General features: G+C 48.0%; 1 protein-coding gene across 2 annotated transcripts in view; it reads right to left on the bottom strand.

The window, feature by feature from the left end:
* HDDC2 (HD domain containing 2) overlaps positions 1-21,646 on the bottom strand; it is a 40,078-nt gene that overhangs the window by 8,291 nt on the left and 10,141 nt on the right. For both annotated transcript variants that reach the window (XM_068112109.2, XM_068112108.2), the window contains exons 4-5: positions 13,049-13,117; positions 10,235-10,373 (exon numbers count right to left, since the gene is read on the bottom strand). In XM_068112109.2, coding sequence (XP_067968210.1) covers positions 10,235-10,373; positions 13,049-13,117 — 208 coding nt within the window. The remainder of the gene's footprint in view (positions 1-10,234; positions 10,374-13,048; positions 13,118-21,646) is intronic.

Below are 21,646 nucleotides of genomic sequence, written 5' to 3'. Positions count from 1 at the left end.
GGATCACGTGATGTTCCAACTTTGCCGCCATAATCTCACAGTTATGCGTTCGCACGTAATTCAGTTTTTTCACATTTCAGCGAGGAACATTGCCATTCACACCACATAGGTTTTTTTTCACTTTCATCTGATATTTGTGATTTATTTCAAACAAACTGTATTTCCCATCTACACGGCCATGTATTCCTATTAACGTTATGTAAAGTACATAAATTGTGTGGATTACATCATTTCTGGATGTGATGAATTGCCAGTAACCATCTATATCCCTCCCCTCACCCTTCCTCCTCCCCCTCCCTTTCCCCCCTCCCCCTCCCTTCCCCCCTCCCCCTCCCTTTCCCCCCTCCCCCTCCCTTTCCCCCATGCCCCTCCCTACCCCTTCCTTTCTGCCCTACCCCTTCCCCATCCCCCTCCCCCTCCCTTTCCCGCATGCTCCTCCCTTTCCCCCCTACCCCTTCCCCTCCCCCCTCCTCCCTCCCCCTCTCCTCCCCTCTCCCTCCCCCCACCCTCCCACTCCTCTCCCCCTCCCATCTCTCCCCCTCTCCTCCCCTCCCCCTCCCCCCACCCTCCCACTCCTCTCCCCCTCCCATCCCTCCCCTTCCCCCCTATCCTCCCCCTCCCCCCCATTCCCCTCCCCTCCCACCATCCCCCTCCCCCTCCCCCTCCCCCTCCCCTCCCTCCTCCCTTCCCCCCTCCTCTCCCCCTCCCCTCCCCCCTCCCTTTCCCCCATACCCCTCCCTTTCCCCCTTTCCCCCCTACCCCTTCCTTTCTGTCCTACCCCTTCCCCACCCCTCTCCCCCTCTCCTCCCCCCTCCCCCCTCTCCTCCCCCTCCTCCCCTCCCCTCCCCCCGTTCCCCTCCCCTCCCCCTCCCCTCCCCCTCCCCCCTGTTCCCCTCCCCTTCCCCCTTCCCTCCCCTCCCCGCCCGGCAATGCCGGGTACTTCTGCTAGTCTCTTATAATTCTTTCTCACTACATGCTCGAAATTCTCATTCATTCCACCCCTCCTCCATCGTTCTTAAACGGATCGCTAACTTGAAAATCACAATAAACCCAATTTCTTATAAATGTTCATCTTTCATTAATCAACAACTTTCTAAATGTCCCCCTTGTCCCTCCCTCCAAATCTCCCCCCTTGCCCCTCCCCTCCAAATCTCCCCCCTTTCCCCTCCCCTCCTAAACTTCCCCCTCCCCTCCTAAACTCCCCCCTTATCCCCTCCCCTCCAAATCTCCCCCCTTGCCCCTCCCCTCCTAAACTCCCCCCTTTCCCCTCCCCTCCTAAACTCCCCCCTTGCCCTTCCCCTCCTAAACTCTGCCCCTTGCTCCTCCCATTCAAAACTCCCCCCCCCAACCCCTCCCCTTCAAATCTCCCCCCCAACCATCCCTCCCAAATTCTCCCTCCTCCCACCTCATTCTCAAAGCTGCCACCTCCCCACTTCGTCTCCCTTCTATCTCATACCTCCACCTCCCCCAACCTTCTACTTTCCTCTGCCCCCCCCCCCCACCCCCCCAAACAATCCCTCACTGTGCCTCATCCCATCACCATCAAACCTTTCATCCTCCTCATCCTTCCCTTTCTTGTAACTCTTCTGTAATCTCTGACACACGATCAACTGCTCTCCCTACCTCCCCCTCTCATCCTTCATCTGACCCTACCCCTCCCCTCCCCTGTCCTGCACCCGATGCTCCCCCTCTCTCCTCATTAACGGTATGGACCTCAAACATCCGGGGCGTTCGCTCAAACCTGATTGATCTCTCCATTCAGGTTGCTTCTGACAATCCAGACTTGATCTCCTTAACAGAAACTTTCCTCCTTCAAGATGTCTCTGATTCCTTAATATCTCTTCCTGGTTACTCCCTCCTCCGGTATGATAGACCTGAGCCTCGTCCTGGTGGTGGGGTTGCTATCTTTATCAAAAACTCTCTTCCTCACTCTCCTTGCACTGCCCTCTCTCCACCCCACCCCCAGGAGTACCTCTGGCTACGGCTTCCTCTCCGCTCCCACCTTTTGTTCATATGTGTTCTGTACCGTCCTCCAAACAGTGATGACTCCATTTACATTTCGCTGTCGGACAACATGGACCAACTTCTATCAACTCATCCAAACTCTCTCTTCCTCATATGTGGCGACTTCAGCTGTCGTCATGCCAGCTGGCTGGGTGTGGGTTCCTCTCTCACCAGCCATGGCACCTCAGCAAAGGACTTCTGCGACTCATTGGGACTGACACTGTAGTGAAATTATACCAAGGTGAACCCAGGGTGTGCTCGCTACAGAAGGGGCGTCTATAAGACCCGGGACAACCGGGGCGCGTGGACACTCCAGCGGAACTCACTGTGACATAGTCCTGTAGTTGAATGGTATGTACGCCCCTAAATGCTGCGCTGACTGTCCTCTCTGTTGGACCATTGCTACATTGAATCGACCATTGCTCATGAAATACTCTGATTTTAATGCCTGTTGCATGCATGTATTCTTACAGGATGTACTACAGATCTAAATGATATTAAACCTACCCAGAGGTCAAGTCGTGTCTGAGCTTGATTTTCACGACATTTAATATCATTTAGATCGCCGGAATGGCTGACCACAAGATGATCGTGGTACCGATTCTCGGAGCCGACCCTCAAGCTGAGGGATCAGCATCGGAGTTCACTCACTGGCTCAAAACGCTGGAGAATTACTTTGCTGCTCACGAAACAGAGCCCACCGCTGCGATAAAGCTGTCCGTGTTACAGTCGAAGGTCTATCACACCGTTTTCCGGAACATTTCTCGATTTGGGACGTACGCTACGGCTCTAGCCGAGCTGAAGCGCCTCTACGTAAAGACACGGAGCGCTGTGCACGGCCGGCATCAACTCTCTCAGCGGCGACAGCAACCATCTGAATCGATCGATCGCTTCGCGCAGGAGTTGCGCTACCTGTTGGCAGACTGCGTGCAGGACGTCCGGACCCACGAGCAAGTGCAGGACGACTTGCTCCGAGATTCATTCATCTCCGGAATTAATTCTGGAGTCTTGCGGCTCAGACTCTTGGAGGTCGCGGATCTGACATTTACAGAAGCACTACGGCTGGCACGCATATACACAGATGCCCGAGAACAATCTACCGCATATGATCACCCACGAGTCGTGGCGGGGACCTCGCAACTCGCGTGACCGGAGAGGGCTACCGCCGAGGATACGGAGGAGGACCCGACCACTACGGCCGAGTCTCTGGGAGCTCCTGAAGCGGACTCCGCTTCCGGCCTCACTGCTGCCGCCGCTGCCCGGCCACGGCCTGACCGGTATGCAAAATGTTATTTTTGTGGGAATCGGCAGCACCCTCGCTCTGAATGCCCGGCCCGGGAGGCTACATGCCACCTGTGCTCCACCAAGGGCCATTTTGCAAAGGTCTGCAGGAAGGCCGCTCGGGGCACGCGTCCCCGCGCGACCTTGAATGGGCTCATCGCGGAGCCAACGGATCGAGCGCCGGACGGGGCGCCTCACTCGGCTTTGAAGAGCCGCTCTCCTTCTCGCGGGCCTCTGGCTACACACCCGACCTTGGTGAGATACACCGGGCGGCCGAAACAAATGGCGCGAACGCGACCGGCCACAGCGCGACCGACCTTGACTGGCGTTCGAACGCCTACTTCAAACAAGCGACATGCTCCTGCTTTGGAAACTCCTCTCGATGTGCGGCAAACGCAGCACGTGACTCGAGCCCCATCTGACGGCGGCTTTTACGAATTACATGCACCCACTTTGGCATATGAATCTGCAGACAGCAGAGATCTTTCTCACGTGACGCGAGCGCCATCTGGCGGCGGCTCTTACGAATTACATGCACCCACTTTGGCATATGAATCTGCAGACGGCAGAGATCTTTCTCACGTGACTCGAGCGCCATCTGGCGGCTGCTCTTATGACCTACACACACCCACTCTGGCAAATGAAACTGCTGATGAGCCAACTGACTTCAATGCTCCTGCTGAGGCCCAACCTGCCGACGCTGCCCGAAGGATTGCAGCCGGCGTGGGATCCACCCGCGAGGCGCGATCTTCTCGCCCGGCCGGAACAATACCTGCCGGGTCTGCCGGCCTTGCGCAGGCCATCATTCCGCTCACGGTCGCGGGCGTTTTTGCGCAAGCTTTGATTGACACGGGGTCCACGGATAGTTTTATCGATCAGCGACTCGTGCAACAACATGGGTGGCCGGTTCTCGGGACAACCCGCCGGATCTTCATGGCCTCTCAGGGACTTCGGTTGAGCACAAAAGGGGCGTGTCGATTGAAACTTGTGATAAAGGGACGCACGTTCCCGGACGTGTATCTCATGGTATTACCTGCGTTATGCGCTGACGTTCTGTTAGGACTTGATTTCCTTAAGCGGCATGGACGTTTGGAAATAGACTTCGGTGGGCCGGACACGCTCGCTGTGTGCGCCCTCGCTCAAATGGACATGGAGCCACTCTCACTGTTCCCCAACCTGACCACTGATTGTACCCCTGTAGCCGTCAAATTGCGGCGCTACTCTCGCGCGGACGCGCAATTCATTGCGGAAGAAACGGCCCTGCTCTTAAAGGACGGTATTATAGAACACAGTAGGTCACCGTGGCGGGCCCAAGTCTTAGTGGTGCGGAGTGAGTCCCACCGCCGGCGCATGGTAATTGACTATTCGCAGACGATTAATCGTTTTACACAGCTGGATGCCTACCCCTTACCGGGGATGGACGCCCTGGTACGCCAGGTGGCCCTGTATTCCGTTTATAGCACTCTCGATCTGCGTAGTGCGTATCATCAAGTCCCCATCTCTAGGGCTGATCGCGTCTTTACAGCCTTTGAATCGGGTCAGCGGTTGTACCAGTTCACGAGACTTCCCTTTGGGGTAACTAACGGAGTCGCTTGTTTTCAGAGGGCTATGGATGACCTCGTTGCGAAGGAGAATTTGACCGATGTCTTTGTCTATCTGGACAATCTTACGGTATGTGGGTATGACCAGGAGCATCACGACGCTAATCTGAAACGCTTCCTCGAGGTCGCGCGGAAATATCGCCTAACCATGAATGCGGCTAAGTGTCGATACTCTCTACGCACGGTAGACCTTTTGGGGTACACCGTGACCCATGGCTCCGTCTCTCCGGATAAGGAGCGTCTGCGCCCTTTGCTCGATATGGCTCCGCCTAGCGATCGGGCTTCGCTGAAACGCGCTCTAGGGCTGTTCGCCCACTACTCAAAGTGGGTGCAAAATTTATCCGCGAAGCTCCGCCCCCTCGTGGCCTGCGACACTTTCCCCATGGGCCCGGCCGCCCTGGCGGCCTTCGAGGGCCTTAAAGTTGACATCGCTGGCGCCGCTGTCGCGATGATTGACAAGAGTGCCTCTTTCGTTTTGGAGAGTGATGCCTCGGATCATGCGATAGCGGCGACTCTCTCCCAAGGAGGCCGCCCTGTGGCTTTCTTCTCGCGGACTCTCACCTCCGCCGAGCGGAGGCATTCGTCTGTCGAAAAGGAAGCGTACGCGATCGTCGAATCAATTCGGCGGTGGCGGCCGTATCTGCTTGGGCGGAGTTTCCAAATTGTCACGGACCAACAGAGTGTTGCGTTTATGTACGACACCTTACATGCTCAGCGCATTAAGAATGAGAAAATCACCCGTTGGCGTATCGAACTCGCCGACTTCTGCTACACCATCAAATACCGCCCGGGGAAGGATAACCTGGTCGCTGACGCCTTATCGAGGCCGGCCACTTGCGCGGGGGTTGTAACTTTGGAGGGGCTGCGCACTTTGCACGGCACTACGTGTCATCCCGGGGTAACGCGCTTCGCGCATTTTGTGCGCGAGGGCAATCTGCCGTACTCGATTGAGGACATCCGCCGCATCTGCCGTGATTGCGCGATCTGTGCGGAACTCAAACCGCGTTTTTATAACCCTCCTATGGGGACACTCGTTAGGGCTACTAGACCGTGGGAGCGCTTGGCGATGGACTTCAAAGGGCCGCTGCCAATGTCGAGCAACTCTCGCTATCTGCTCACTATCGTCGATGAGTATTCCCGATTCCCCTTTGCTTACACGTGCGGGGATATGTCGGCTGCCACGGTTATTCGGTGCCTGCAGAATTTGTTTTCTATGTTCGGGTATCCGGCCTATGTGCATACCGATCGGGGTGCGGTGTTCCTGTCCCAGGAGGTGAGGGGCTACTTGCTCCAGCATAATGTCGCTTCGAGCTACACCACCCCGTACCGGCCCCAAGCGAATGGGCAGATCGAACGCTTTAATGGGATTATATGGAGGGCCGTCATGCTAAGCCTTCGGACCCTCGGCCGAGGCCTCGATAAATGGGCGTGGTCGCTACCTGCCGCTCTAAACTCGATCCGGGCTCTCCTATGTACTGCCACCAACCAGACTCCTCACGAACGACTGTTCCACCACCCTAGAAGCTCCGGCAGTATCCAATCTTTACCCAGCTGGCTCGCTGAACCGGGGCCCGCCTATCTCAAACGAGCGGTTCACGCTAGCAAGTACGACCCCCTTGTTGACAAGGTGCAGGTCCTCCAGGCTAATCCCGAGCATGCTCGCGTGTTAACGGCGGATGGCCGCGAGTCTACTGTCTCCGTACGCCATCTCGCCCCATGTGGGGACAACGACAGGGATATCGACGAACCCGTCTACGAGTCTATGGACTCTACCGAAGCTTCCCCTATGAAACTACCACCGTTACTCCCGTCGTTCCCCACTCCCGTGCCCGAAGGCGCAGGGGCGCCCCCTCCGACTCCCACCTCCAGCGGCTATTCCGACGCGGAGGACTCCGGGCTTGGGGACGCCGTGCCCGGTAGATTCCGAACACGAACTGGCAGGGAAGTTCGCCGCCCCGACCGCTACGGGTGGACCGACTGACGTGGATTGACGTGACCCATTCGTTTATTGCTGATGCTTGCTTGCAACCTGCCGAGCGGCGGTATAGTTCTAACGGCGGGGAGAATGTAGTGAAATTATACCAAGGTGAACCCAGGGTGTGCTCGCTACAGAAGGGGCGTCTATAAGACCCGGGACAACCGGGGCGCGTGGACACTCCAGCGGAACTCACTGTGACATAGTCCTGTAGTTGAATGGTATGTACGCCCCTAAATGCTGCGCTGACTGTCCTCTCTGTTGGACCATTGCTACATTGAATCGACCATTGCTCATGAAATACTCTGATTTTAATGCCTGTTGCATGCATGTATTCTTACAGGATGTACTAAAGATCTAAATGATATTAAACCTACCCAGAGGTCAAGTCGTGTCTGAGCTTGATTTTCACGACAGACACAATCTGTCAATTTCCCGACCCGGATCACAGTCAATGGAGTATCTTCTCTTCTGGATTTGGTTATAACAAACTTCCCTGCAAATGTCTGCTGCTCTTCTTCTGCTCCAATCGGTTCTTCTGATCATGTGCTTGTTAAAGTGCACATCTCTCTGGCCATTCTCAGAGAGCCTCCTCAGTGCCGACGAGTCTGGCATTTCACTCAGGTTGACTGGCATGGTCTGCAAGCAGCCATCAATCATCTGGACTGGTCTCCCATCTCTACTGCCTCTGACATCAATTCTTCCTGGGAATTCTTCCAAAGCAAACTGCTCTCTCTCATGCACAGATTTATCCCATCTCGTCTTCACTTGTCTTACCCTTCCTCCCGTCCATGGTACACTGAATCTTGTGGTGAGGCAGTTGCCCTGAAACAACTTGCCTTTGCCTCTTGGAAGGCAAATCCAACTGAAGGCAATCTCAGTTCCTTCCACCAAGCTCGGAACAAGTGTGTGTCTACCCTCAGGAGTGCCAGGAAGCACTATCTCTCCACACTCAAGATTGAACTCTCAAACCTGTCTCCTTCCTCCAAATCCTGGTGGCGTCTGGTCAAATCCGTTTCTGGTGTTTGTTCCCCCTGCATCCCCTCCCTAACCCCAAATGGCTACACAGTTGACACCGCACGTGACAAAGCCGAATGCCTCAACTCTGTGTTTCCCTCAAAATCTTGTGTCCCAAACCCATCTCTCTCTGTTCCCACCTTTCCCAGTCGAACCCAACTGCTCCTGGACTCTGTGTCCTTCTCTCCTGACAAGGTGGAGAAGTTTTTGTCAAACCTAGACTCTGATTCTGCAACTGGACCAGACGGCATTACCCCACGGGTCCTAAAATCTTGCTCTGCCGCTCTATCTCACCCTCTCTCTGTTCTTTTCACCCTCTCTTTTGCTCAAGGTCATCTGCCAGCATCTTGGAAATCAGCAAACATTACCGCTTTACACACAAAAGGTGCAAAAACAGATCCTTGCAACTACAGACCAATCAGCCTGCTTCCAATTATCAGCAAAGTCATGGAATCCATCATTGCTTCAGATATCAAATCCTTCCTCTTCTCCAATGGCTTGATCTCTGATCATCAATTTGGATTCAGACCAGGTCATTCTACCCTGGACATGTTGCTTCTGCTGTCTCAACAATGGATGAAGGTCCTCAATGCCAAACAGGAAATCAGACCTGTCTCGCTTGACATATCACGTGCCTTCAATACGGTGTGGCACCCAGCTCTGCTCACCAAACTCTCCTCCAATGGTATCCATGGAAATCTCCACGCATGGCTGGCGGACTTCCTCTCTGGTCATAGGCAACGTGTGGCCCTGAATGGATTTCTCTCATCTCCCCTTCCTGTTCCGGCTGGAGTTCCCCAAGGTCGTGTTCTGGGCCCTGTGCTATTTCTGGTCTTCGTCAATGATGTCTCCGACTCTCTGGAAAATCCTCTCTATCTCTTTGCTGATGAATCCACTATCTGCCGCTCCATTCCTCATCCCTCAGATCGGCAGTCTGCAGCCTCCTCACTCTCTGCAGACCTGGACAAAATCACAGACTGGTCAAACAAGTGGAACATGTCTTCCCATCTACTTTCTCAACAATCCTCTCCAAGAAGTTCTGTGGCTCAAGCTTTTGGGTCTCACTATCTGCCATGAACCTTTTTGGGAAAACCACATTTCCAAGCTGGCCTCCAAAGCCAGTCGCCGACAGGGCATCCTCCGTCATGCGAAGTCCTTCCTTGGCACACCTGAGCTCCTCACCACATACAAGGCTTTCATCCACAGCTCAATGGAATACTGTTCCCCCCTCTGGGCCGGTGCTCCTGCCTCACACCTAGCTCGGCTTCACGCTATTGAAACCAAAGCTTTCAGAATCATTGGAATCTCCTGTGATGAAGCTAACTCAGAGGGCCTTTCACTCCCTCAACGCAGGCAGGTTGGTGGTCTTTCTGTCTTCTGCCGACTCCTCTCCGGCCTTGCTCCCCCAGCTCTCTCTGTGCTCTGTCCCCCCCAATATTCCTTCAGGTCACACAAGATCTGCCTGTAACCCTCTTATGGTTAAACTGCCAAAATCTAGGCTCTCTGCTCACCTTCACTCTTTCATTCCCGTTTTCTCCCCCCTCTGGAACAAACTCCCCCACTCCCTTCAATCCCACTCCTCCCTCCAGGTCTTTAAAACAGCTGTTCACCACCATCTCTTATCTTCCCCCTTCCAAAACCTTGATCTTTTATACACCCGCTAATTCACCCCAGATACACTTTTTTTGAAATTCCAACTTCTTTCCTGGAAGTCCTAGGAGTGTTCATATGTTTTATACCTCTCCCACCCCCCCCCCCCCCCCCAAGCCCTCCCTCTCCCACATTTCTCCCGATGTCCCTGCTCTCAAATGTTGTGCTTGTGTTTGTTTCCTTCCCCCTCTCTCCCCATCTTGTCTACCGCTCCCCTTATTTATTTTTGTGTTTTATGTGTCGGTTTGACTTTCTGTGTGATTAATGTTAGCTCTTTCACGAGCCTCAATCTTGTATACAAAAAAAAAAAAAAAAAAAAAAAGACCCTGAGATCTTTGTCATCCAGCCACCAAAAAAATACATCCATCCGAGGGATGGCACACACATTGATGAATCACAAAGTCTAGACCATCCTGCCAGCCCCGTATATGACTGAAGGTGATAAGAGTTCAAGCAATTTTGTGATTTCCCTTTCACCAGGTTTTCGGAACATTTTGTATTGAAAAGCTCTCTTGGCATCAAGCTTGGGAAGCGTGTTGGCCAAGTCGGGTCATGGTCTGTCAAAGGGCACAAAGCAACTTGCTCTCGGAATCCGGTCGCTGATGCATCAAGTTGGCCATCCTGTTTCCACTCCAGAAACAGTACCATAAGATTGCAATAACGTAACTAGTCAAGTAATCCTTGAGCACTCCTGGGCAAAACGTACCAACGGTTGAATCAAAAAATTCCTGCAGATGTCCAGGCCGCCTCTCCTCCTGTTCATACTCAAACGCCTGGAGGACCATCTCAAACTTGTCCAGGTCTTTTACAAACTTCGCCTCGCTTGATGTTTGGTCTTCGTACTCCTAAAAAAAAAACCCAAAACGATTCAGCAACATTGTAAAGTGTTAATCGATCGTGTCGCATTACGTTTGCTATGTATACCGATCGAGGAAGGAAAATAAAAATGTCCGACTGCACCTGATTATCCTTCTGAAAAGGAGCCGCTAATTCACCCTACATTTTATTAATTTCATCGAGTAAGCTTGATCAAATAATGAAAAACCGTTTGGTAATACTGTGCCGTCCTGCACATGCTTTCATTTTAATGGTATGCAAAATAGATAATGAATTCAAAAGCAGGCCCAATGTTGTTTCCCAAATGGGAAGAACAATTTTGGATCAAAAGAAGGACAACAAATTAATTAAATGTTGTATGCTGACGGCTGTGGGAAAGAAAGCGAAGAGACATTTCAGGCATGAGGCCTTCTTCAAAGTGAAATCACGAAGTTGTAGTGGCCGCTCAATACCTTAAGATAAAAATTGCATTCTTCATCCATATATTCAGCTTTGATTTGAGATGAAAGATTATTGGAATTGTGATTTATTGTGCACAAAATGAGAGATGTTGTTGAATTGAATCCTACGAGTTAACAGCATACGTGTGTATGGAGCCATATGCTTATTTTGCAGGAATGTTCTGCGATGTGCGAGTTGTTGCGCGCTTCCGGCTGGGTACTTCCAAACTAGCATCATTTTCGAACATGGTAAGCGTTCTGGTATCAATTTAATCAGAAACTTGACAAAAGGGTTGAAAATGGTGACATTGTAGAGACAAGGAAAGCAGCTAGGAGCATGATGACACTCACCACTGATACGATGTGCAACTAATGACCCAACCCAATCCCAAAATATTTTATTCAGATTTGCATTCAACTCAAGATCAACAATACGAGACAAAAACCTGCTCGTCTTCCAATAAGCGTCAGGCTGGCAAATCAGACAGTTCACATTCCATGGTATATTTTAGTAAAGAATAGGTCTTTGGGCTGGTACCATAGATTAATTACAAAAGAAAACTAGAACGGCACTCGGTAGAACGCATTCCTCCGCCATAGTCAGGTTCACTATGTCAATAAATTATATTTCGTTCAAAATCATGGTAGATTAGCAAGCATATACATTTTTGGAAAGGTTATAGCATAAGGAAACTAAAAATCAATGTCTACATTTGGAGAGATACCTGTATGGCGGCCATTTTTGATTTTCAAAATGGCCACTGTAAATACATATTTTGTTCTATTTCTGCCTCTAATTACCCTAAAAACTTTTAAAAATATACTAAACCTATATTTTCAGGGACAAGGAATCCAATGAAAGTATCAAATTAGTGCTATGGGGAATGGTAAGACACGAATCAAAGGTTTTGAATTGCAAAATACTGTCTTTATATTCGCGATAAGTTGCATAATCAAATACATGTTATCATTTTGTACAGGCAGTTAATAACATCCAAATGTGTCACAATAATTCATATCACCAAACATACACAGGCAGTCAGCAAAATCATATATACACATGCAGTCAGTATAACTTCACATCTACACAGGCAGTCAATGACAAAATATACACAGGCAGTCAATGGCATCAAACATACACGATTGCAGAATATGCCATTTAGAGTTCGTCATCACTGTCCTGTGTGTCGTATCCGACAATATAGTCCGCATCGTTTTCACAGTCCGTTCCACACAAGCAAAGGTCGGTCAAATTGATTGGCAAATCGAATTGGTCGAATGGTCGATCGAATCGAATTCGGTGAATCGAATCGATCGAATTGGTCGAATGGTCGATCGAAGCGATTGGTCGAATGGTCGAATTGGTCGAATGGAATTGGTCGAATTGGTCGAATCGAATTAGTCGGAATTGGCAAATGTAAACATTGATTTTCAGATTTTCCATGTAATAACGTTTCCAAAAATGTATAGGTTTGCTAATCTACCATGATTTTGAACGAAAAAACATAGTGAACCTGACTACCAGGCTGAACAGTTTGTTTTGTATCCCACTGATAGGATGGATCTGGATTTGGACCTGAACCAAAATCTAATCGGCTTGTTCTTGTCGCCTAACCAAGTCATCCACCTAGTTCAGTCATAACTCGTCCATAACGTTTTCTTTTTTTTTTTTCCGCCTGATCTCTCCATGGTGAAGAATCACTTAAAATTAAATACTTCTTGTATCTGCATCCATATGCAGATCTTCACCAACTTTTAGAGATATCCTGATCTTCTGTCCATAACTTTTTGCGATATCCTGCTATATGTCGGTTTTGACCCAATGGTGAGGAATCACTTTAAAAATTCTAGTAGCCGGATCCGGATCCTGATCTTTACCAAAATCTAATCATTTTGTCCTAGTCACATACACAACCTCTTCGCCAAATTTCGTCCGAATCTGTCCACAACCTTTTGAGATATCTTGATCACAGACAAACAAACAGACAAACAAACAGGGGTGAAAACATAACCTCCATCCACCCTCAGTGGTAGAGGTAAAAATGTGAGCACTGCCTCAAGTTAGAAACTTTAATCATATTCGTCTCTACTGGGAATTAAACTCAGAACCAGACAGCCGAGAAGCGAGCAGGCTACCAACCCAGCTACCCTTGTGCCTCACTAATCATATTTGGAAATTATCACTCATGCAGCCCCAATGAAAGTAAAATGAAATAAAATCCTTCTTTCAAAAAAGACCTTACCTCCCACAATGACAAGATTTCTTTTCCCACCGATTCGTCAACAAGACTTGTGATGCTTTTCATCGCTTCCTAAGAAATGACATTCAGAGAAAAATCAGACAAATTTACAAATCTAAAAGGTATTCTTTAAAAGTAACAAACTGCGATCCATCCAACTGTTTAAACTAGAGGTTTGAGTGAGCATTTGCTTATAATAGAATGTTTCAACCTTGAATTTTTTATATATATATATATATATATTATATATATATATACATATATATATATATACATATATATATATATATATATATATATATATATAATATATATATATATATATATATATATATATATATATATATATATATATATATATATATATATATATTGTTACGGGACCGCGGCAAGGATGTTGTTTGCCGAGCGGATGGCCGCCGCGCCGAACAGTTACCCCGACTAACCCGATTCCTGAACGTTGGTCCGAATTGCGCCACAGATATTCAATGGGAAAAGACTAAGACGAAGGATGTAAAGAAGAAAGAAAGGCAAAGGGTTTAAACAGCTGTTCTTTAAACAACTTTAAAGGGTTGTTTAAAGTTTAAAACAACTTTTAAACAACTTTAAACAACTTTAAAGGCAAAGGGTTTAAACAGTTTAAACAACTTTAAAACAGCTGTTCACCACCATCTCTTATCTTCCCCCATCGAAAACCTTGATCTTTTCTACCCCCGGTAATTCACCCCAGAGTCCTTGCAGTGTTCATATGTTTTATTCCTCTCCCACCTCCCCCCAAGTCCTCCCGATGTCCCTGCTCTCAAATGTTGTGTTTGTGTCCTTCCCCCTCTTCCCCCTCTCTTTTGTGTCCTTCCCCCTCTCTCCCCATCTTGTCTGCCGCTCCCCTTGTTTTTTGTGTTTTGTGTGTCGGTTTGGCTTTTTGTGTGATTAATGTTAGCTCTTTCACGAGCCTCGATCTTGTATACAAAAAAAAAAAAAAAAAAAAAAGGGTAAGAAATACAAATATGATTTATTTACTATTTACACAATTGAAAGAAACCAAGGAAGAAGGAAGGATAAGAAAATAAAATACAGAAGAGGAAAGGTGACACAGTGAAATGCTAGCTTATCTATACAGGCTTAATTAACCCAGGGACAGAACAAACAAAGACAGACTCACACGGGGAATGATGACAGGAATGGCAGGAGGTGGATGGCTGGAGGGAGAGGACGAAAACTGGAACCGGAGCACGGTCAGGCCGGGAGTGAGCAGCCGCCGCCCCCTGGTCGATCGGCACGTTTAGCAGCCACCGTTCCTTCGCAGCCACGGACGAAAACTGCCGTCGAAGCTCAAAGCTGTGGTGGTTTAAAGCTGCGGTGGTTGCACTTGTTCTCAGGCTTGGCACTTGTTACTTGTCCTCAGGCTTGGCACTTGGCACTTGTTCTCTCTGACTCCCTCTCTTCCTCTCTTGCTTCGCCCTGACTCCCTCTTTCTGCTTCTTTCTCCCTCTCTCTCTCTTGCTCTCTTCGCTTCGCTTCGCCCTCTTTTCAAAAGCTTCCGCGCGCGCTCTTTATAGCGCCTCCGGCGATCAAGCCGCTGGTGTCCAGGACACGCCCATCGGTGAGCTCACCTCGGCCCTGGTTGGTCGCGCGGGCTCCCGATCCCGCCCTTAGAGGAGGCGTTGGCAAGGCCACGCCTTGTTCCCGGCGCTGGGCCGACTCCTCCCACCTTCGGCTCCGAGATTACCTCGTGGCTAATGGAGTCTTGGGATGAAACAAACCACAGCTGTAGCAACCCTAACAAACCGCCCAGTGCAGTTGGCAATTGAGGCTTTGAGGGAATGCAGTTGGCAATGGTTGGAAGGGGAATGTGAAGGGAATCTACTCTTATTTCACTTGGTGCAATGGAGTATTTAAATTAATCGAAGACACAGCCTTACACTAATACACATAATAAGGATATAACTACCGAACAGGGATATATGGTGTCCTGCGTGTATGTTTTATGGAATTAACGACGGGAACGCCCTTTGACCTTTATACAACAACAAATGCAGGAAGGAGGGTGACATTTTACAACAATTCATTACACAACAATAATTTAAAAAACAACATTCTCATATCCACAACAATATATTTATATATATATATATATATATATATATATATATATATATATATATATATATATATATATATATATATATATATCAAACACACACGTAATTTACATGTTTAGAATAAATGACATCACTGACCATAATTCCCAACCAAAGTATCACCGAGGTTCTTTAGACCCCTCTCCCCACCGCAATAGAAGGAGGAAGTGGTCCCACGAGTCCGGAGACGCAAACACCGATCCCACGAGTCTCGGCCAAAGACCCACGTCACAGCATGTCATGTGTGGGGAAACTAATGCCTGCTCATCCCAATGATTCTAGTCGAGGGTGCCTCGCTCTACTCAACTATGCCTGAACCAACCCATTAATTTGTTTTATTACCCTTGCATCTTTTCACGCTTTTCCTCCTCCTGTGTGTGCGACGACTTTTTGAGAGAATCACTGTCAATAAGGACAGGTTAAGTTAGATTCGACCGAGTGCTCTATAGTTTATAAACATGAGGTATTTTCACGATCGGACGTCCAACTCTTCTTCATTAGCCTGTCAGTGGGAGATGGTGTTTTGCAATTGTGCGTGCGTGCGTGTGTCCAGGGCGTAATGTTTTCACCATTTCAGCTTTTGTTATCAGATTTTCAACAAACCTTTATTATGATGTCAAAGGGCAAAGTCAAAATGTCAAAGGGCAAAGTCACAGTAAGTACAAATAGCCTTTATTAGACCGTCTACCGTTGCGCTGTGCAACATGCCCGGGTTTTGTAGTACAGTAAGTTCTCCTACAATGTCGTTAATGTGTCCCTAAAAAAAAAACACTGTTGGAAACGATTTTTCTTTTTAATTTTCATAGTTCTAGTTTATTTCTGCAACTGTTGTTTTGTGTGCTTCCTGCCCTGATAACAATAATGACAATGGGTTGATTGTCACATATAAGTGATGGACATACAATGAAAAGTACTTTGACAATGCGTGCTCAAAAATTACATTGAATAAGAAATAAATAAGAAATAGATTAATTGTGATGAGTGTAGAGAGCCCTAAAACAACATTTTGGTGATGAAATGAGTGGCATGATTTAAAATATCCATATCCATCTATCTATAATTCCAGTAATCTCTGTATGTGTGTTTGTTTGTTTGTCTGTGACCGCTGTTTCTCGACAACCACGGGTCCGATATACTTTAAACTTGCCAGGTATATTGCTGGGGACCCGAGGATGTGCCTTTTCAAGGTTTCATATTAATCGGACAAGTACTTACCGAGCTATGTCCAAAAAACGATTCAACCAATCAGAGAGCAGCGAGCTATCGCGTGTGCCGAACGTGGCGAACACACTCTGCCTCGGACGGCACATTTGAGAGCGTATTCATTTATTTCACGTTGGCAAACTATGTTGCCGCTATGTTGGCGTTAAACTATGTTTTAAAACTAATTAAAACCATTTCATGTAAATAGAGGGGGGGGGGGGGGTTGTCACTTTACTCGCAAGCCGTTCGCCGTTCGCTTTGGCGTTGCGAATGGACCAAAACATTTCATGGACCAAACCATTTCATGTAAAGCGTTCGCCGTTCGCTTTGGCGTTGCGAATGGACCAAAACATTTCATGGACCAAACCATTTCATGTAAATAGAGGGGGGGGGATTGTCACCGTACTCGCACCCACGTACCCACGTACCCACGTACGGGCATTGCACCCACGTACGGGCATGCCCTAGTTGTTTATAATTCTAGATGCTCACAAAAGGTTTAGACATACATTCATCGAGGGTGCGGGTTGCAGTTAGGTAAATGCTGTCCTGCAAGCGATTACAGTTGGTCATGATGGAACGATCACATTTACCCGAACGGAGAAGTTAAAAAATGTCGTGCGCTGGGTGGGACTCATCTCGGACGATAGATTTCACTATTTTCACTACTCGACTGGAGTAAAGGCTCTCGATATAAGGCAGATCACACCCAATAATTTTACAAGCAGTCTTTACTATCCTACTGAGTCAGAATCGGTCGTCCTGTGGTCGAGTTGCCATACCAGACGGTGAAAGATAGTGTCAGAACACTCTCCACCACTGCCCGATAGTAGGTAGGCATACGTTTATTTGGATGGTTTCGTACATAATGGAGAGCGAGTGAAACAGCATCAACTGAACTGAACGATTACAGCGATAGGCAAACTGATAAGGATCAAAGGAAGCAGGAAGAACAGATTTCAGGTTGTGCAAAACTAGACGTTCCAAGGATTTCATAATGATGGACGTGAGAGCGACTGGTCTTTAATCATCTGGTTTTATTCAACTTCATTATTTCTGTGGTTTCTGGGATCGATTCTTTATCCGTGCACGTGCTTGTTGCATTCTCGACGTGTACAACCAAATTGAGAATTATGACCCCCTAACCCACCATTTGGCACACGAGAGAATAAATTAAAGTCTCTGTGTACAGGCCATCTTGCGGAGTGTTAACTCTGGCGGCACAAGAGCAACTACCCCCATTCTTTTGTATTGTTAAAATAAAAATACACTCAATACAAAAATACATTTAAATACATATACATACATATATATATATATATATATATATATATATATATATATATATATATATATATATATATATATATATATATATATATATATATATATATTGTTGTTGTTAGGGGTCAGGTTAAAAGTAGAGGGAACTACACCTACGTGTCACACTAAGTTAAAGTTCATAGGCCCGGGACGTGCCTAAGAGGAGGAGGGTGCAGTGTTGTGGATATGAGGATTGTGTTTTTTTATTGTGTTTTTATTGTACAGTAAATTGTTGTAAAATATCGCCTTCCTGCCTCCAGTCTGTTGTATAAAGGTCAAAGGGCGTTCCGGTAGTTAATTCCATAAAGCATACATTGAAGGACACTATAATACCCTTGTTCAGTAGCTTATATCCTTATTATGTGTGTTAGGGTAAGGCTGTGTCTCCCCTTAATTTAAATACTCCATTGCACCAAGTGAAATAAGAGTAGATCCCCTTTCATTTCATTTCAATGGCCAACTGCATTTTGGGCGGTTTTCTTCAACCACCATTGGCCACGAGGCAAGGTTGGGGAAGAAGGGCGGGTCTGGACCTCATCATCAAGGGCGGAGCCAGAGGGCTGTGCCCACCAATCAGGGCCGAAGGAGCTCACCGATGGGCGTGTCCGGGAGGCCGGCGGCTTTATTTGCCCGCGGCGATATAAAAGAGCGCTCGCGGAAGCCGTGAGAGAGGTCCATGACAAGAGTTGCGGCGAAGAGATCACCGAGAAGAGAGTTGAGTAAGGGATCCCTGAAGAGAGCAGCTTGAGCCACCGCGGCTGCATCAACAGCAGCTTGAGCCACCGAAACTGCAGCCACAGCAGCTTGGGGCCTGGACGGACATTTTGAGCAGGACCGAAAAGGAACGGCGGCTGCCAAACGCGCCGATCGTGCTGCGGTATCCGTGGACCGGCCTCCCCCCTCCAAGCCATCCACCTCCGCCATTCCTATCATCATTCCCCGTGTGAGTCGTCTTCGTTTGTTCTGTCTTGGGGTATTTAATTAAGCTCGTATAAGCTAGCGTTGCACTGTGTCTCTAAAATCTTCTGTAAATTATTTTCTTATCTTTCCTTCTCCTTGGTTTTTTTGAGCCTGTAAATAGCAAATAAATTATATTCGTATTTCCAACCTTTTTGTCTGCTTCTTCTTCACATCATCCGTGTCGCCTTAGTCTTTTCCCTATTGAATATCTGTGGCGCGATCCGGCCAACGTTCGGGAATCGGGTTAGTCGGGGTAACTGTACGACCGCGGGGCCATCCGCTCGGCAAACACAACATCTTATCCGCGGGCCGTAACAATATATATATATATATATATATATATATATATATATATATATATATATACAGACTTGGCATTTAATATGGAATATTTTTTTTGTCGGGGTAAACTTACTTTTCAAGATGACTTAGAACCAAAAGTTAATTGGAATTATTTTGAAATTATTCTGCATTTTGTTAATGTGACCTTTAAAAGAAACAAAAACCACATTTGACATTTCGAAGCAAATAAATTGATCCTTGAAAGTGATGTAAACTGATATCGAACTTAATTCATGGACAGTACTGTGTTAAACTTATGTGCGTTTTCCAGAAGCATCTCTTTATTTTGCAAATTAGCCAAAAATTTTTTTAACAAAAACAAAAGTTAAATTACGACTGGGATTACGGACAGTGAAATTACAGTTCAGTACTTCGTGTAACCCCCACGAGCATTCAGGAGAGCATGTACATGTCGAGGCATGCTGTTCACAAGATTTGCCAAGGTTTGGACAGGAATCGCTTGCCATGCAGTTACAATAGCCTGCTGCAATTCACGCACAGAGGCAGGCTGCTGGTCCAAGTTGTCGATTCGACGCGTTAATTCTGCCCACAAGTTCTCTATCGGTTTCATATCCGGGGACATGGCAGGCCACTCCATATGCTCTACACCACGGTCAGCAAGAAAGTGTTGGATCATGTGAGCACGATGAGGCCATGCATTGTCATCTTGGAAGACAAAGTTTCCTCAAAAGGCTGCACGAACAAATGGAAGCAATGTTTCTTCCAGAATGGCCCTGTGCTTGAACTGGTTCAGGTTTCCATTCAGAACAACCAGGTCAGTTTTGCCCCCTGCATGAAAAGCAGCCCAAACGGTCACCCCACCACCTCGAGCTTGGACGCCTGGCACTATACAATCTTCGTTGTAGGCTTCATGCACTTGTCTGCGCACTCAGACACAGCCATCTTGACGATAGACCACAAATCGAGACTCGTCACTGAAGATCACATGATTCCAGTGTCCTGGCTGCCATTGACGGTGCTCTCTGGCCCACTGCAATCGGCGCTGGCGGTGTTGTCTGGTCAGACGTGGCTTTCTCAGGGGACGCCTGGCACGATAGCCTGCTTGAACCAGTCGTTGGTTGACTAGCCTTCTGGATACAGGCACATTTGTCAGTTGCTGCCACTCAGCCCTAAGCCGATTAGCTGACTTGGTACGGCCATTGGGGACTAACCGGTGCAGCTGGCGATCATCCCTCCTTGTGGTTCTGCGGGGACGTCCTGGCCTCGGTATTGGAGTAGGGACACCCCTCTGAGCATTTCGTTTCAGGATATTTGACACCTGACCTTGAGTGATGCCATACTGCCAAGCAATAGCATGCTGTTTCATGCCAGAATTTCGTATATATTTCAAAACATTGCTATATATATATATATACAGACTTGGCATTTAATATGGAATATTTTTATTTTCTTGACTTGGGTTTACTTTCTTAACTCAGTATATCAATCTGGTGAATTTATTTTACACTTTGGTGATTTATTTGTTAAAAGAACCATGTCACTGATTGTCTGTCGCAGCAAGAAGTCAACAACAGGATTATATCACAGGTGGCGTGGCAAAATGTACAGACAGGTGCATTTGATGATTGGCTTCACAGTCGGGTATACAAGGGTTGTTGCGTTCTGTATTAGTGGAAAACAACTGCTGCACGTCTCCAAAAGTTATTGCCGCTTCCTCTGGAGATGGTCCGTCAACTCGACAACGCTGTTTGTCATGGAGTGGTGGCTTTACGAAATTACGGCATGAAACAGCGTGCCATTCCTCGGCAGTATGGCATCACTCAAGGTCAGGTGTCAAAGATCCTGAAACGAAATGCTCAGAAGGGTGTCCCTACACCAATACCGAGGCCAGGACGTCCCCGCAGAACCACAAGGAGGGATGATCGCCAGCTGCACCGGTTAGTCCGCAATGGCGGTACCAAGTCAGCTAATCAGCTTAGGGCTGAGTGGCAGCAACTGACAAATGTGCCTGTATCCAGAAGGCTAGTCAACCAACGACTGGTTCAAGCAGGCTATCGTGCCAGGCGTCCCCTGAGAAAGCCACGCCTGACCAGACAACACCGCCAGCGCCGATTGCAGTGGGCCAGAGAGCACAGTGAATGGCAGCCAGGACACTGGAATCACGTGACCTTCAGTGACGAGTCTAGATTTCTGGTCTATCGTCAAGATGGCCACGTCCGAGTGTGCAGACAAGTGCATGAAGCCTACAACAAAGATTGTATAGTGCCAAGAGTCCAAGCTGGAGGTGGTGGGGTGACCGTTTGGGCTGCTTTTCATGCAGGGGGAAAAACTGACCTGGTTGTTCTGAATGGAAACCTGAACCAGTTCAAGTACAAGGCCATTCTGGAAGAAACATTGCTTCCATTTGCTCGTGCAGCCTTTCGAGGAAACTTTGTCTTCCAAGATGACAATGCACGGCCTCATCGTGCTCGCATGATCCAACACTTTCTTGCTGACCGTGGTGTAGAGCATATGGAGTGGCCTGCCATGTCCCGGATATGAATCCGATAGAGAACTTGTGGGCAGAATTAACGCGTCAAATCGACCACTTGGACCAGCAGCCGACCTCTGTGCGTGAATTGCAGCAGGCTATTGTCACTGCATGGCAAGCGATTCCTGTCCAAACCTTGGCAAA

This window comes from Myxine glutinosa, chromosome 4 (assembly GCF_964187855.1).
Source record: "Myxine glutinosa chromosome 4, kmMyxGlut1.1, whole genome shotgun sequence".
NCBI lineage: Eukaryota > Metazoa > Chordata > Myxini > Myxiniformes > Myxinidae > Myxine > Myxine glutinosa.
The sequence above is the reverse complement of the archived record's forward strand: the minus strand, read 5'-3'. Positions and strand labels throughout refer to the sequence as shown.